This window comes from Panthera leo, chromosome F3, assembly GCF_018350215.1.
Source record: "Panthera leo isolate Ple1 chromosome F3, P.leo_Ple1_pat1.1, whole genome shotgun sequence".
In the NCBI taxonomy this organism is placed as follows: Eukaryota; Metazoa; Chordata; class Mammalia; order Carnivora; family Felidae; genus Panthera; species Panthera leo.
This window is the reverse complement of record NC_056696.1, coordinates 62087473-62104486: the sequence shown is the minus strand read 5'-3', so window position 1 is coordinate 62104486 and position 17014 is coordinate 62087473. Positions and strand designations below refer to the sequence as shown.

The 17014-nt window shown below is 42.6% G+C and overlaps 1 protein-coding gene across 2 annotated transcripts in view; it reads left to right on the top strand.

Moving 5' to 3' along the window:
- Positions 1 to 2601: 2601 nt before the first annotated feature.
- Positions 2602 to 17014, top strand: part of NUF2 (NUF2 component of NDC80 kinetochore complex) — a 29464-nt gene continuing 15051 nt past the window's right edge. For both annotated transcript variants that reach the window (XM_042925878.1, XM_042925879.1), the window contains exons 1-8: positions 2602 to 2719; positions 6024 to 6172; positions 7423 to 7497; positions 8463 to 8539; positions 9036 to 9097; positions 13785 to 13882; positions 15021 to 15094; positions 16393 to 16489. In XM_042925878.1, the coding sequence (XP_042781812.1) occupies positions 6050 to 6172; positions 7423 to 7497; positions 8463 to 8539; positions 9036 to 9097; positions 13785 to 13882; positions 15021 to 15094; positions 16393 to 16489 (606 nt within the window). In that variant the 5' untranslated portion in view covers positions 2602 to 2719; positions 6024 to 6049. The remainder of the gene's footprint in view (positions 2720 to 6023; positions 6173 to 7422; positions 7498 to 8462; positions 8540 to 9035; positions 9098 to 13784; positions 13883 to 15020; positions 15095 to 16392; positions 16490 to 17014) is intronic.

Sequence of the window (17014 nt, the reverse complement as noted above, 5' to 3'; positions counted from 1 at the left end):
ATGGCCTGAGGGCTAACAAGGATAATGAAATAAAAGTATAGATATTAGAGCATGTGAGGGTACACAGGTACCGAAAAACAAGAGGCCACAGTTGTAAAGAATGCTATAGGTTTCATTGTCTGCTGTAGTTAGTGTCTTTCTGGATGATGATGAAAACTCTAGAAAGTCTGAGATTTCTACCCTTCCAGTCTCTACCTCACTACCTCACACTGCTCAGTGGCAGGCAACTGAATTTCTTTTCTTTTTAAGAAATGTTTATTTATTATTGAGAAACAGAGACAGAACATGAGCAGGGGAGGGGCAGAGAGAGAGGGAGCCACAGGATCAGAAGCAGGCTCCAGGCTCTGAACTGTCAACACAGAGCCTGATGCGGGGCTCGAACTCACAAACTGCGAGATCATGACCTGAGCCAAAGTCGGACGCTTAACCGACTGAGCCACCCAGGCACCCCTGGGCAACCGAATTTCTAAAAAATCACACTTACCCTTGTAACTGAGTTGATTTTAATAAATACCCATTTGCTTTTTCACACTTTTCATTCTAATAGAACTACCAAATCGCCACAGCTCTGGTAAAATTATCCCCCAACTGAACAGTTATGCTGTAGAGTTCTCTTGCTCGTCCTTCACCTCAGTTTTTCCTCCCCCATTGGGTCCATTCTCTTCTTGGCCTACACAGAGGTCACTCTTTTCTCCTTTGGACTCTCAACAGTTTACATATTTTGTTAAGCTCTTACCATTTGCAAGATATTTTACCAGGGACCAAGTATAAATACTATCAGTCAAAAGAACAGCTAACATTTTTTGATTGCCCACAATTCTTTCTTTCTTTTTTTTAATGTTTATTCATTTTTGAGAGAGGAGGGGGGAGGGCACAAAGAGAGAGGGAGACACAGAATCTGAAGCAGGACCCAGGCTCCAAGCTGTCAGCACAGAGCCTGATACAGGGCTCGAACCCACGAACCACGAGATCATGACCTGAGCAGAAGTTGGATGCTTAACCCACTGTGCTACCCAGGTGCCCCAAGGGCCCACAGTTCTGCCAGGTACTTTATAAGAACTAATTCATTTAATCTTCATGACACCCTGTACGTTGAATAGGAAGGTTATCTCCATTTTTGAACAGGTGGAGACCAGCTTAGGTTAAACAACTAGCCTGAGTCCACATAGGTAGTAGTAGGTAGTGTGATCGGGGATTGAAACCCAGCTACTTCTGATTCCAGACCTGTGCTCTCTGTCCTTCAGTGTCCCCACTTCCCCTGCCTCTGAGGAGATGTGCTCCCGTAGAGGAAGTGTATGCACAAGTAATGAATTTGATCTGGCAAGTGCCAATGAAAGGTCGTTTTTCTCTCCTTTCCTCACTGACTCTCTGAGATCTCTAATATTCTATTTTCCTAACCTACTTTTGAGTTTTACTAAAAGTCTGACTTTGAGATTTACCTAAGTACATGGGCTTAGATAGGGGAAAATTAGCCCTCAACTACTTAATATGGAACGTATTTGTTCGAAACGGTATAGACTTCTCTGTGAATACGCACAACAAAGCACCAGAACGTCTACTTCCAACACAAGATTTTCAGCGTTTTCACTTTATCCAGTCCAGACTCCCCATCCAACATACGACCCTCACCAGCTAATACTCTACCCTGCCTGCAGTCAGACGCAGGTCCTATTATGGCCTCTCCGTGTCCCAAACCGCCATAAAACTTAAGGACTTCTCCAATGACAACTAGTCCAGTCTGCAACACTCTTGGCTTGTGATCATGTATGAAGTGCCCTTCACTGGGGGACCGGCACGTTTGGGGAACAGTTGGTGCTGGGAAGCACCTGCAGCGCCTGGCTTCTATGGAGAGATGCACGGAGGGAGGGAGGAGCTAAAATCGGGAGACCTGGGTTCTGCTACAGACAGTGCCGCTTACTGTCTTGGTACAAATCACTGCTAACCCCCGTTCGCCTGTCGGCAAAGGTGAACGGCTTTGACCAGACGTACTCGTGGGTTCCATCCACCTCTCGAAGTCGTGCTCACCAACGCCGGATCAGGGGGCCTGTGTCAGGATACCGGCCGTGCTACTCACAGACTACCGTGCGCGTCCTTGGGCCAGCTCCATAACGTCTCTGATTCAGATCCCTCATCTGATGACAGTATCTATTCGCCCCTTCTTCCTTCCCCCCTTTTAATGTGGCCTAACAGAACGCGTGCGCTCACGGTCAATATCAGATCATCGGTATTATCATCACCCTGGGACTCACCCTGCCCCACGGGGAGCCCTACATCCTCTCCCTTCTCACTCTGAGCTTGGCTCAAGACTCTAGGACGTCTTCGCTGGCTTTTGCTCTTCACCTTGGGCCCCAGACGCTCTCAAACGTCCGGGGGAAGGCCGCAGCACCCCACCCCCTTAACGCCCGACCCTTCCGGCGAACCGCGACGCCCCCACGTCCTGCGGACTCCAGGTCCGACTGGACGTCGACGCCGCGAAAAAGGGTTCCGCTTGGAGTCGGGCGCGCTCGCTTCGCAGCACAAGCCCCGCCCGCCTGGAGTCTGTTGAGCCTTACGGGCACCCGGCGCGGCCGCCGCGCAGGAAGTGGGCTGGGCGGAGGGGGCGGGACTTCCAGGAGGAGGCGGCAAGTTTGAAAAGCGTCGACGGTTGTCGTCGGCCGACTTCTGCCTTCGCCTGCAGCACCTCCCGGGGCTCGCTGCTCTCCCGCGGGCGGCTGGCGCGGTAAGTGAACGCGAACGGACACGGGAGGACGGGAGGACGGGAGGACTGGAGCCCGGACGCCGGGCCTGGCAGTGTTTTCGTTGCGCGCAGCGCTGGGGAGGAGGCCGGAGAAGCCAGCCCCCGGGAGGTGGGGGCTCTTTGGATTTGGCGTTGGTCCCAGAAACAACCTAGGCTCCGTTCCTACGAAACGAACGAGTATCGTCTGGTGCCGCGTAGACTGTGTGAGAAGACACTTGAGCTGAAGCTGGCCATGTGCAGCTTGTGTTTATATGTACTGTTAATCCGCTTAGTTAGAAGGCGGTAGGGTTGAGATGCTCATCAACTTCCTGCAGATCTCCGTTGCTCACACATCGCTTACCCACAAAATCAAGAAAGGCAAACATACATACTTAACCCAAACGTCGAAGGAAAGAGCCGTACATGTATGGCACTGTGCCTGCGTGGGACGATCCTTTTCTCTGAACGACTTCGGGAAACTTTTTACAGTACTTAATTTATTGAGGTTGAGAGTCATTTCTGTCTGTTTTTGTTTATCGCCTTTGCCTCCCGGAATTTTGACTTCCATGAACTAGTTTGTGTTAGCAAGACGAAGTGTGTACAATTTAAGAGGTATTCTGCCAACGTCTACTCGGCCCAGCGTCTTTGGTGTTGCAAATACATAAGAAACCGGAGGGAGCATTAGCAGATAATCTCTGCTTCCTTGCTAAGCTCTCTGAGGGTCACTCTATGTATATTATTAGGTCATTTGTATGCTTTATCCCAGGAGAGAGCTCAGACGGTGTAGGTGGGAGGCCTTTCCCCCCACCGGCCAAAAATGAATCGGAACTGAAATTGAAATTGGAAATGGCAGATGATTCCAAAAAGAAGCACTGGGAGTTTGGGAAACATCTTGGAGGAGACCAACGTGAAACAGAAAAGTCATTGAGTTACTAAATACTGGAAGGTTTCAGAAACCAAGCTAAAATTTGAATTTATGTGGTGGGTAGGGTAATTGAAGTATTTTTGTAACGATGTTACTGAGGCATGTGATGTTTATAAGGGTTAATCTGATAACAGAGTGTGCAAGGCAGAGAGGAGAAGGATGTGCGACAATGATTACGAAGGTCTTTTACACCTGCCCTTTCTCTATCGTGACGATCTTTGATCCAGATGTAGCTTGTTGGTTTTTAAATCTGTGACTTAGATGAAAATGTGGAATGTGTATTTGTGCTGAAAAGGACACCTAATATGTGAGGTGTGTCAGGATTTGGAGTCAGAAAGATGCGGGCTATGGAATGAAAGCTTGAATTTATGAGGGTCAGTGATGGGAAGTGCAAATCCTCGCCTAAGGTTCAAATAGTTCTCTAAGAAAAACATGGAGGAGTCCTGGCTTCATAAAAGTGGGTCACACTGGAGAAGTTCTGGGAGTTTTTAGTTGATCGTGGGTGTGTGCGTGAGTGTGTGTGTGTGTGTGTGTGAGAGAGAGAGGGAGACAGACAGACAGACAGTAAGTGCTACAGCGGTAGACCAGAGCAGCAGTGGCCAGGGTCACTGTATTGATCTGCTGCCCTCGACAAACCATCTCTGGAGTCTCGTGTTCAGTTTAAGCATCAGATTTTAAGAAGACATTGACCACAAAATAGTTGGTTTTAGAGGAAAGTGAGTAGAACGGTAAAGTCTCCAAAGTAATGTGTGAGGAGCGACTATACTTACATCATGCTTAACCTTAGAGAAGAGGCGGCTGAACAGGGACGTGGTAGCTCTCTCTCTTCACACTTTTGAGAGTGGTGTCACGTAAACAGAGATGAACATGCTCTTTGTAGCTGCACAGACTGGAAAGGGGACCGGTGGGTGAAGGTTACAACGCACGGATTTCTGCACAGTCTGCCCAAGAGTTATCTAATCGTTAGAGCCATAGTGAAGCGGGAAGAAGTTGCCTTGAGAGTTAGCGAATTTTGTGATGTTTGCACGTGTTCAAGCAGAAGTGGGAAGTTACTTGCCAATGGTCTTTCAGATTGGCTTTTTACGTTTATCAGAGTTGAGGCAAGTTACCGAAGCTGCTTTTTAACTGTAGTGTTCTAAGAAACATTAGGAACCTAAAGAATTGGGTGTCCAGAATTGTGGGTCACTTCAGTTTGTTTGCAAAATGGAACGTAGCCACACGGGATCTCCTGAGTTACGCTACTGCCTTACAGAGTGGGGGGTCCATATGTAATAAACCGGGTGTTGTTAACTGAGTGGCGGAGGCAGGAGCTGCTCTCCGGTGCTCCTCCTGCTGTGTTACCACTACTGCTGTTCTCCTGGGCACAGCTAGAAATACGAAGGAAGCGTTGGGTTACCGGGGCTCCAAGTGTAGTGTCCGTTCTGTAAACACAATCCCAATACGCTGTGGCAGGCGTTAGAACAGTTAAAGGCTCTAGGGCAGAGTTTCTTAACCTCAGCGGTATCCACAATCGGACGGAATAATTCTTTGCTGTGGGGGGCTGCCCTGTGCATTAGGTTGTTCAGCAGCGTGCTGGTCCTCTGCCCATAGGTCCCAGTAGCGCCCCCACTCCAGTCCGGACAACCAAAGATGTCTTCAGACATTGCCAGATGTCCCCCCACTGGGGCGGGGGGGGGGGGGGGCGACATTGTGGGAACTACTGATCTAGGGGCACAGGCCGGAGTACCTCTGAGGGCCCTGAGGGGAAAGTGGTTTTTGTTGTTGTTTTTAAACTTCTCTTCTCCGGTGATTGGAATGCCTTCCAGTTGCAGCATTCTATTCCTCCTGTATTGTTTCCCCTCTCTTCTTCCTATGTGCATCTTAAATCTTATTACCCGTCTCACTATGTGTACATTGCATAGAATGTAAGGTCAGAGTTCGGTTTTATTATGTGCCCTCTGTTGCTACTGTTTATATACAGCTTCTGCTGATAGGGTTGCCTCTGTATCTTGGTTTGAAGAATAATTCTCAGGACCAAACTTGTTAAACTCCATGCCCCCCAAATTTAAAAAAGAAAAAAAAACATGCTTTTTCAGGTATATTCATGCAAAGTCCTCTTTCCCATATGAAAGAGAACAGCGTTAGGAAACTTAGAGAACGATGGTGCCATTTCAGAATAAAAGATATTTTAGGATCCATATATCCACATTTATAATTCAGATGTATGATGTAGGATTTTTATATATATGTCATTTGTGTTCTCTTACTGGGATGTTTGATGATAGTTATCACTACAATGAATATTCAACCTCGGCTTGTTAATTTTACTCCTGTTTATCAGCTTCTGGATCAAGAGATCAGCTGCTCTTGCCAGGTTACTGATCTTTGTTTTTCTTCCTTCAGACTCAGGCTAGCAGGACATTCCCAGGATGGAAACTTTGTCTTTCCCCAGATACAATGTAGCGGAGATTGTGATTCATATTCGCAACAAAATCTTAACAGGAGCTGATGGTAAAAACCTCTCCAAGAATGATCTTTATCCAAATCCAAAGGTAATATGTGATTTGCATGTGGGTGATGGCATTTAAATACAAATGAAACTACTTAGGTCTGCAGTGTTTGTGGAGAAGGGCATGTATGCTACCTTTTGATGTAAGCCAGTCATTTTAATCCAGAAGCAATCTCTCACTTCTTGTAATTTTAAAATAATGTTAAGTCTGTATCTGGGGTGACTTCTACATTTCCATTAGGAATTCAATTCTTTAATATGGTAGTTTTCTTTAAAAAAAAAAAACAACAAACCTTCTAAATCATAAGCGTATTAAAGTATATTAAATTTTTTATTATTATTGGAGTGGTGGTCTGAGTGCATTATTTATTGGTAGGGCTTGAAGGAACCTATTCCAGGTGGTTTCCAACCACAAAAAAATTGTTTAGAAACAATTCTCTTTGGAAGCTTGCAGATTAATTTTCTTGCATTGTGCCCCAAGGGGGGATTGAGTTGTTTTGACAGGCATCGTTCTTATTTCTTTAGTTATTAAATGCAAAAATGAACTATTTATGTGTCACAGAAAATCCCAGAGTCTCCTTCCATTTTCCTGTGTTGGTCTTGAAGTGATAACATAATAAAACCTGGTTTAATGATGTAGAACTCAAACTTGGTGATCTCAGTGCCTTTTTAGTTCTTTAAAAGGGAATGAATAATCTCCCAATAAATGAACTTGTATATGGAACAGAACAGGTTCTACAGGCCAGCGTTTGGCAACTGCTGTATTAGAAAACATTTAAAAAATCCCAGGCTACCCTGTTAAGTTTATATCCCCAAGGTCATGGTGTTCACTTAAACTATTAACATCTTGGGAAACCTTAACATCTAGAACATGAACTAAGTTTGCCCATGGTCTTTGTTTAAAAAACGAAAAGAAAACAGAACACCCCGCCCTCAGTGTGCTTTAATTTTTGCCACATGTCCGCAATCTGTTTTGAAAGACTAACCCTTCTTCCCTTCCCTAATGTGGATGGATTGCTTGGATTGGATTGGGTTGGATTGAATATACTTGCTCTCATTCTGTTCGGAAGCTGAGACAAATAATCTTATTCACCACCTACTACATCTGAACAGACTGGTAAGTGTAGAAGTGTGTTAAAATTTGGAAAAATTGAGTATTTCAAGGGCAATAGAGCCATTTTGTTTCTCTTTTCTTCTCTGCATCCAGTGGTGACAATATTGGATGGTGACGATGATAGTGACACAGCGTTACGGTCATGCATCCAAGTGTGAACGGTTGTTTTTCTCTTGTAGCCCGAAGTCTTGAACATGATCTACATGCGAGCCTTGCAAATAGTGTATGGGATTCGACTGGAGCATTTTTACATGGTGGGTTTAAGATGAGGCAAAATTACGTTCTTCTGCTGTATTTCTCTCGTTCGCATCGCATGCTGGTTTCAGGATAAGAAGTTCTTGACTTTGTTTTTAACAAAGTCAAAGGCTTATGTAAAATTAATGTCACCTACAGAAGAATCTTAGGCATAATAGTGGCTTATATTGATAGCCTTAGTAAGACAAGAACAGAAGTAAAAGACTTAAATGGCACGACTCCTCGACGCTGTGCAGGTATTCACAGACGTACGGACTGGTCTGCAGAGACAATAATGAACGACAGTGGAGTCTCCACAGATTCTGTTCTCTTCCGGGACAGGACTCCCAAAATAGGGGAGAAGATATGCACTAAGATTGGGAAAAAATGAAATGAGGCAACTGAGCTTTTAGCAAATTAGGTATTTCTAGTAGGAAAGGTCATTTTTCTTAATTTTGTCGTTGTTACATCTTCAGGGCATTATCTGAAGTTTTAACTAAAAATGTAGTATCTTTAGAATCTCAGCAGTATGATTACATGTTGTTTAAAAATCAAAGGCTTTGCTGCTTATTTGCTATGAAATCTTGCCAAGGCTTAGTTTCTTTGTTTATAAAATAGGGTCTTGTAAAAATTAAAAAAGAATATGTCCTAGCCTGTCCTAGGGTTCTTGTGAAAATTAAAAAAGAATATGTAGAAAATGCTTAGCCTGGTTCCTGATACCTAATATGCGCTAGCCTTACCCCTCCATTGTTTCATTCATTTGAAACATCTTTACTGAGCTCCTGCTGTGAACCTAGATTATAATATTAGCAACAACTCTAGTTTTGTGCTAGGATCTATATTGTTGGCTGAATTTAAAAATGTTTTTAATGATAATAGGATTATTTTAATGTTAACTTATGACTAAAGTTATCTTGAGGTTGAAGATTTTTCTCGTTTTGTCCAATGAGTGTGTAACTTAGATTTTGTGATGTGTCACATCTAGATGCCCGTGAACTCAGAAGTCATGTATCCACATATCATGGAAGGCTTCTTGCCAGTTAGCAATCTGTTTATTCATCTGTGAGTAAAGTGCTTTTATTTTCTTAGACCACCTACATGCACATGCGCATTACATTAAGCTTTCTTAATGACAGGGTTTCTTGGAGAGAGAATTTCTGTCATCTCCCTCTCCACTCCATCAGTACGTTCAAAATTGCAGACTTCGCCCCGGATAGAACTAACTGCTTCCCTCTGTGGCACTGTGAACCCTGCTTGCGATGGAAGTTTTGAGATGTTGTGAATCTAAAATTGTTGGGAGTGTTTTGAGTTCTTAAAGAGTCCTAGTACCTCTAAGTGTGTGTTGTTTATTAGAATTTATACCTTGGTATGGCATGAATACCTGTAGAGTGTGCAGAAAACATAGGTTTCTGTACTGCAGGATTATGCACGGTAGTAGGCTTCTGATTTGGTCTTTTGATGTTGAGAAACATCTCCAGAGAGCTCTCTGAAAATGAAATGTTTATGTCCTATGGTTTGTATATAATTTATGACATTCTTTCTCTCCTTCGTCTTCAAGGGACTCCTTTCTGCCCATCTGTCGGGTGAATGACTTTGAGATTGCTGATATCCTATATCCAAGTAAGTGGGAATTTGAAACAGTTTTTAATATCTGACTCCAATCTCATATATTACCTTAACATTAACAAATGTAAAAAAAAAAAAAAACTGTAGGAAATTGGCTTTAGAAAGTGTATCCCATTCTTAAGGATGAATTTTTTCATATCCTATGACTGGAATTTTTTCTTTCGTAGATCTGCAGAAAAACTCTTTTCTTGATCTGTTTTTCTTAACTGCTTACATTTAAAAAACACTCTGTAAATTTGAAAATAAGCTTATGAGTAATATACAAGCTGTGATATTGCATAGCGGATTCTTCATACCAATTTTATCAAATGTAAGAATTACTTTTTACCATGAAGAGAATATCTTTTAGCACTGCTAAGAAGAGCCTTGATATTAGATTAAAATGTCAATTTCTCTTAACTATTTAAATGTCCTTAATTCGTTTGACTCTTTGATATATGTCTACTTACTTTTTAAAGTTTATTTATTTATTTTGAGAGAGAGAGAGAGAGAGAGAGAGAATCCCAAGCAGGCTCTGCAGTGTCAGTGCAAAGCCGGTGTGGGGCTTGAACCCAAGAACTGGGAGATCATGACCTGAGCTGTAGTCAGACGCTTAACCGACCAATCCACCCAGGCACCCCTGACTCTTTGATATTTCTATGTCAAGTTATTTTATGTTGCAAGAGATTCAGTGTGCCATTTAAAACTGTTTTTTTTTCCTCTTTCTGATGTAATTTTTTGTTTTGTTTATCAATGTATAATTTACACAAAATAAAAATTCACCAATTTTAAATGTATAATTAAGTGAATCTTAACAGGCGTATAGAGTTGTATAGCCACTACCACAGTCAAGTATAGAGATTTCGATGACCCTGCAAGAGTTCTCTCAGGTCCTTTGCAGTTGGTTACTTCTGACCGACGCCCCTTCCCTTGCAACTGCTGGGCTGCTTTCTGTCACTGTAGTTTCTTGACTTTTCTAACATCTGATATAAATGAAATAATCTGTAGCCTTTTGCATTCGGCTTCCTCAACTTAGAATGCTTTTGAGATTCGTCCATGTTAATTGTATTTATTAGTACTTTGTTTCTTTTTATTTTGGAATAATATTCTCTTGAAAGTATAAACCACAACTTATTTACCCAATGATTTACTCAGGGGCCCGTTGAGAGACATTCGAATTGTTTCCAATTTTTGGCCGTTATGAACAAAGCTGCTCGGAAGGTTAGGTTACAAGTCTTTGTAAGAACACGTGTTTTCATTTCTCCGGGTAAATACCTTGCGGTAGAAATGCTGGTTCACGGGGCAAATGCATACTTACTGTTTTAGGAAACTGCCAAAGCGTTCGCCAAAGTGGCGGCATCGCACCATCGGCAACATCTGGTCATTTCAGTTGTTCCATATCCTCTCCTGACTTGCTTGGTATCAGAAAGGTTTAATTTTGGCCATTTTAGCGGCTACGTAGTTTTATCTCATGGTTTTAATTTTCATTTCCCTGATGACTAATAGCAACATGTTTTCATATACTTATTTACTATCCACGTATCTTCTCTGGTGTAGTGTCTTTTTGAATCATTTGCTTGGGTTTGTTTGTTTAATTAATTAACTAATTATGTTTTGAATTGTCTTACTGAATTGTAAGGCTTCTTCAGATATGAAAATACATAACTTACCAGATATGTATTATGCAAATATTTTCTGCCCGTCTATTACTTGTCTTTTTAATTTTATAATAGTGTCTTTTGAAGAGCAAAATATAGTTCCATTTTGAAGATTCTAATTGATCAGTTTTTTCATTTATGATTCATAAAACCAGTTTTTTGTATGTACTATTAAAAAAACCTTGGTTGCTAAGATTTACTCAGATACTTTGCTTTAAGCATATTATGGTTTTAGCTTTTACTATTTAATGCTTGAATTTTTATATATTATGTAAGGTCAAGGTTCTTATTTTTTCCTTTTTGCATATACTCATCAAATTATTCCAGCACCACTTGTTTAAAACAGTGTTCTTTTTTTTTTTTTTTCTAAAGTTTCTGTATTTACTTAGAGAAGTGGCAGAGAGAATAAGAAAAAAAGAGAGACTCCAAGCAGGCTCTGCGCTGCCAGCGTGGAGCCCGATGCGGGGCTCAAACCCGCGAACTGTGAGATCATGACCTGAGTCGAAATGCTTGAGTTGGACGCTTAACCGACTGAGCCACCCAGGCGCCCCTGAAAAGATTATTCTTTTCCCATGGAATTAACCTTAACACTTTTTGTAAAAAATCAGTTGACCAAACACTGCACACCTATTAGAAGAGGAAAAATCTGGAACACTGATAATATCAAATGCTGGTGGTTTATTGCCAAACTCCTGAGTGAGCTTTGGTGTTTCCCCTTTTTAGGGAACTTATACACTTCATTTAAGTTGGCAGTTTATTAACATAAAGTTGTTCGTAATTTTCCTGTATCATTTTTTAACAGTCTTTGGGCTCAGTAGTGAAGTCCCCTGTCTCATTCTAATATTTATCATTTCTTTTTCACTCTTGTTTTTCCCGGACCCGTCTGGCTAGAGGCTTATCAATTTTATCTTTTTGGAGAACCAGCCTTTGATTTCATTGATTTTTCTGTATTTTATTTCTTTTCTCTATTTTATTGGTTTCTGGGCTTATTGTTATTCCTTCTCTTCTCATGCTTTCTTTGGATTTGCTCTTTATTTTCCCACTGTTTTTTTTGGGTTTTTTTTTGTTTGTTTTTTTTTTTTTAAGTAGAAGCTGAGGACATGAATGTGACAGCTTTCTTCTTTCCTAATACAGGTGTTTAGTGCTATAAATTTCCCTTTCGTCCTGCTTTAGCTGCATCCCACACACTGATGACAGGTTGTTTCTTCTGTGTGTTGTGCGCGTGTGTGTGTGTGCACTCACGTACACATGCACGTGTGCCTTTGGAGTGTAAATTTAAGCTTGTCTTCAACAGTCTGTCTTTAACAGAGTAGTCCTGCGGTCTTCTGCTTCTGGGGTTGAGGCCACATCCCTCCTGAGATACTTTTTTGCCTTTGGCAGTTGTTCCGGGGTTATCATTGGACAAAATCACTTTTTAATTCCTAATTTTGGTAGTTCTCAGACCACATATGTAGTTGAATTCAAACCGGAAATCCCTATGGTAGTCGGCTCCGGGTTTAGAATTCTCAGTGTTTGTCTTCTTGCCAGAGATAAGGCTAAGAGACAGCGTTACCTGACATTTTCCTCACTGGCGTGAGAGATTTTCTTTCCCTAGTCTACCTTTCCACTAGACACGTCGCCTTCTAGCATCCCACGTCTTCTGGGGCCTCTCCGCTCCAATTCCCAAGGCATTTGCAACTCTTCCTGCATGAAAGTTCATAATCCAAACCACTTGCTTATTTAGTCTGGACTTACCTCTTTTGGTTCTCCTCCGTCTGGTTGCTTGTAAGACTTTCTCCTTATCGTAAGTTTTTAGCAGTTCGATTATGATGTGCTTTTTGGGGCATTTCTCTTTGTCGTGTTCCCCCTGACCCAACTTAGATTTGCTCACTTCCTTGCCTATGTCTATAGTGTCTATCAAAGTTGGAAAATATTCAGATATCTGTTACAAGTTTTTTCTGCCAGTTCTTTTGGTGGGGCTCCGATGACACGTTTGTTATGCTACTTGATGTCTCTCGGCTCATAGATACTCTATTCATTTTTTCTCTCTGGCCTTGTAGATAGGTTTGATTGTCCTGTCTTCATTTTCACTAATATATCCATCTCTCAGGCCGTTCTGCTGATCATCCCATCTGGTGTATTTTTCATTTCAGATATTTTTTAAGTATAAAAGTTTGATTCGGGCCTTAAAAAAGAAATTCTTCCCCGGGGCACCTGGGTGGCTCAGTCTCAGTTAAGCCTCACACTTCTGCTCAGGTCACGATCTCACAGTTCATGAGTTTGAGCCCCACGTCAGGCTCTGTGCTGACAGCTTGGAGCCTGGAGCCTGCTTCCGATTCTGTCTCTCTCTCTCTCTCTCTCTCTCTCTGTCTCTCTGCAACCTTCCACCCCCCACCAACCCTGCTCACACTCTGTCTTCTCTCTCAAAAATAAATAAACATTAAAAAAAATTAAAAATCATCTCTTTATAATGCTGATGTGTCTCTCTGTGTTCCTGAACAAACGATATCTGTATAGAATAAAGGCTGTCAGGAAGATATTAGTTTGGAGAGGCCAAGGCATCTAGAACTCATAAATTCTAGTTGCCTTGGGCTCCCCAAACTCCACACTCTATCTCTGTGACTCAGCAGGACCTGTGAGTTCTGATGGTGTCCTTCCCTCCCAGCCTGAAAAGTCCCAAGTAGCAGGCTGGTGCATGAACAGGGTTCACTCATGCGTTTGTCTTGGGGACTGCTGTCCTGTGGTGCCTGTTGTCCGGTGTCTAAAATCTGTTGCTTCATACATTTTGTCTGGTTTCCTAGTTGTTTAAGATGGGAGAGTAAATCTGCTCCCTATCATTCTCTCTCAGCCAGAAATGATTTGCCATTTTTTTTTCTTTTTTAGTTATTAATGCAAAGATCATTCTGATCTTTATATTAGAGCACATTTTTTTTGCACTTTGGCTAATTATAGCAAATTCTCGGTTTTATTCTATAAACTGAGCCACGTATATAGTGGGAGAGGATGAATTTTTATTTTCACATTGTCTCCAGGATTTATTTAAGGAGTCTTGCTTTCTGTTTTAGAGGCAAAACGAACAAGTCGGTTTTTAAGTGGCATTATCAACTTTATTCACTTCAGAGAAGCGTGCCGTGAGACATACATGGAATTTCTTTGGCAATACGTAAGATTTAAATATATTTTGGGGTCACATAGCAGATCAGTAACATCATTTATGAGCTACTAACCTGTTTTGAAATAGTTGTCGTGGGTATCTAATTGTCGTATGGCTGTTAGAGCCCAATTTATTTTAATATTTATGTGAAGTTGATTTTAATGACTGGAAAGCCTCTCTCAAAAGGAGTTTTTCTTTGCTATTTGATCATGTTAGGGAACTTTTGTTCCCTTTTGTTTTCTTCTTGTAGCTGAGGCTCCTTTTCCTATATTAGGAATTGTAAGGGAAGAGAAATAGTAACGAATCTGTCTGTTTTTATTTAATTAGATATTTGAGGTTTGTATTTGCTTTCTAAAAAATAGCCTAAAAGGATGTTCTGTTTATCAAGCTTGCCCAACATTGTGTTACAAGATTCAAGCCAAGTAAATCACTCTAACAGATGGAAACTCGTTTCGTCAACAATTTAGAGAATTTGGAAAGATTATGGGTCATCTGGGTGATTTGTTTCCATCTGTCCTCAGTGTGGGGTTATCATATTCTTAGAAGAGTGCCAGAGGACCACCAGACAATTAGAACTTAAGCTCCAGCTACACTGAGTGTATATGTAAGTGCTTCCTTGCACAAATCCCGTTAAGCTTATACTTCCTCAACATCACACACTCTCCAGAGCTTACACACGTATTTGCTACACACACAGAAACATACAGTTTTGCTTGGCTGATTTCTCATTTTTTAAGCCACAGCTCAAACATCTGTTGGTTTCACGAAGCCCCGGGGACACTCCTCCCCAGCCGTTACCCACGTCGGGTTTGGGTGTCATTGTATCTAGTCCTGTAGCAGGTTGCTCTGCGGTCTTCCGTGCGTGTGTCTGACTCTTCAAGGAGCTACTTAAGTCCGAAGTGTAACTTCGCCTTCTTGGGTATTGTTCCTGGCACTTAGCGCAGTGCCTGCCTATGGTAGGAACTGGGCATTTGTGTGTGAACAAGAAAGTTTCTAGTTCACTCATCACGAATGCCTGTTCTCAAATTTCTTATTTCTGGTGGTGAAAGATGAGGGGTAAGCATTCTGTGGTGTGAACCGGTAGATGTTTTTTGAAACACATCGCTGTTTATATTGAAAAGCACTAATACAAAATTTGCTTTAACAGAAATCTTCTGTGGACAAAATGCACCAGTTGAATACGGCACACCAGGAGGCACTGATGAAACTGGAGAGACTTGAGTAAGTCGGAGATTTACGAATAAGTACGGTTTCGGGGCGCAGAGTGAATCGCGGGTAGGACTTTGCAGTCCTGCGGTCCCCTTCAGGTCTCCCCCACTGCCCTCACTAAATAGCAGACGGTCTAAGTTTACCTGTTCTAAAAAGAAAAACTAGCTTTCCTTCTTTCTAACTCTTCGTACATAATATATTCTTTAACTTTATCCTTGTGGTTAGTGAAATTAGCCTGAAATGTGTAAAGCCGTGAACTTACCTCCTAAGTTGTGTCTGGAGTTACTAGTGTAGGGGACTAACTGGCCTCTGTTCCTTAAGGTCTGTTAATTCTGGGCAAGTTTTACTCCTTCAACAGAGCTTTGTTTTGCTTCGTTGGTCAGTGGGGAGAGTCATTCAGGAGTTGTGATTTCTTGGTCAGGTACATAGACTTTGAGCAGAGGGATTTTTTTTTTTATCCCTTCTGATTTCTTGACGGTTTTGAGTTGACCTGCTTCAGGGAGAACATTCCTCACCTGTCCGTGTGTAGATTTAGAGACAGCCGGGAGCTGTGAAGTCTAGGGGTAGGAGGCAGGTAGTAAAATGTAACAGGTAAATTTGGCGTGAGCCAAGGGGAAAGATGAGGAACAAACCAGGAGCAGGTGTTTCCAGCATGTGCAGCAGAACGGCCCTGTCCCTAACGAAGCCTGATACACACATGTACAAACCAGGAGCCAAAGGATGAGAGAAAAATGGGCAAAGGTTGAAAACGGGATTTACGGAGGAATACGTGCAAATAGCCAGTTGAAAGCATGTCAAGATTATTCGGCGCGCTAGCAGCCAGGGAAGTGATAGCAAAAACCACAGTTCTAGACCGCGTCTCAAAACCGAAGTTGAGAGCCACGCGCAGGGCAGAGACCTTTACGTGGGCAAGTGCTGGTAGGAAGGACGGGCAGAGTAAAGGAATGCGGGACCCAGGAGAGAGAGGGGAGGAGAGCAGCCAGGCAGGAACCGTCACGAACAGAAAGGGATGTCCCGCCCCTCGTATCAGGAGCCGAGTTAGAAGGGGCAGGTATGAGTGCAGAGGAGTCCATCCATAGATTGGGAGGTGGGAGGCCGAAGGAGCCCATCTGATTTTTATTTTCTGTGTCGTAGAGGTCAGGTCATCTATTTTAAACCCCTGTCACATGAAAGGATGAGAATTCAGACACATGAAAACAGTTTTTTGTTTCTTGTTTTTTCATCTGAGTTATTTGAGGACAGGGACGGTTTTGGCCTTGCACAGTTAAGAACTTGATATGTGTCATTTTAATCTATTTTGCTATGTTTAGTTCTGTTCCAGTCGAAGAACAAGCAGAGTTCAAGCAGCTTTCAGATGATATTCAGGAGCTGCAGCAATCACTGAATCAAGAGTTTCGTCAGAAAACGGTATCAGCTGTGTTGACCGTAAAAATGAAACAGCCAGTTAATCTTATCAGCAAAAATGGGTTTATGTGGGAAGAGCAGAGAGTTGCAGCTTGGTACACGTCAGCTGAGCACGAGCCGAGGGCTAGTCGGACGAGGAGAGCGATGTTACTTTATGGAGAAGGAGGGGGTTGGGAGGGGCGACTTTGAAAGAAAGTCCACGGAAGAAAAGCAGAAGTTGAGGCTGCTGGTGGCTTCTCCTTGGCTGAGTGGCGCGGTGGTTGGGGGAGTTGATTCCCAGTGGAGATGCCATGAACCTCCTGCCAGCATTGGGCCTGCGGTTGCCGAGGCTTCCTGTAATTGACATGGAGTGGTGCGGGGTGAGGGCTCCCCCTCCTGGCCTCCCGACTCCATGTGAGCGAGGTCTCGTTTTATTTTCACGGTTGTTAGCTTAAAATTTAAAAACACCGCTTTTTTTTTTTTTTTTTTGGTGGGTGTGGAGGGGTAAGGGAATGTTACTTCCAGTTGCTAAAGATACAGGGTACCTTG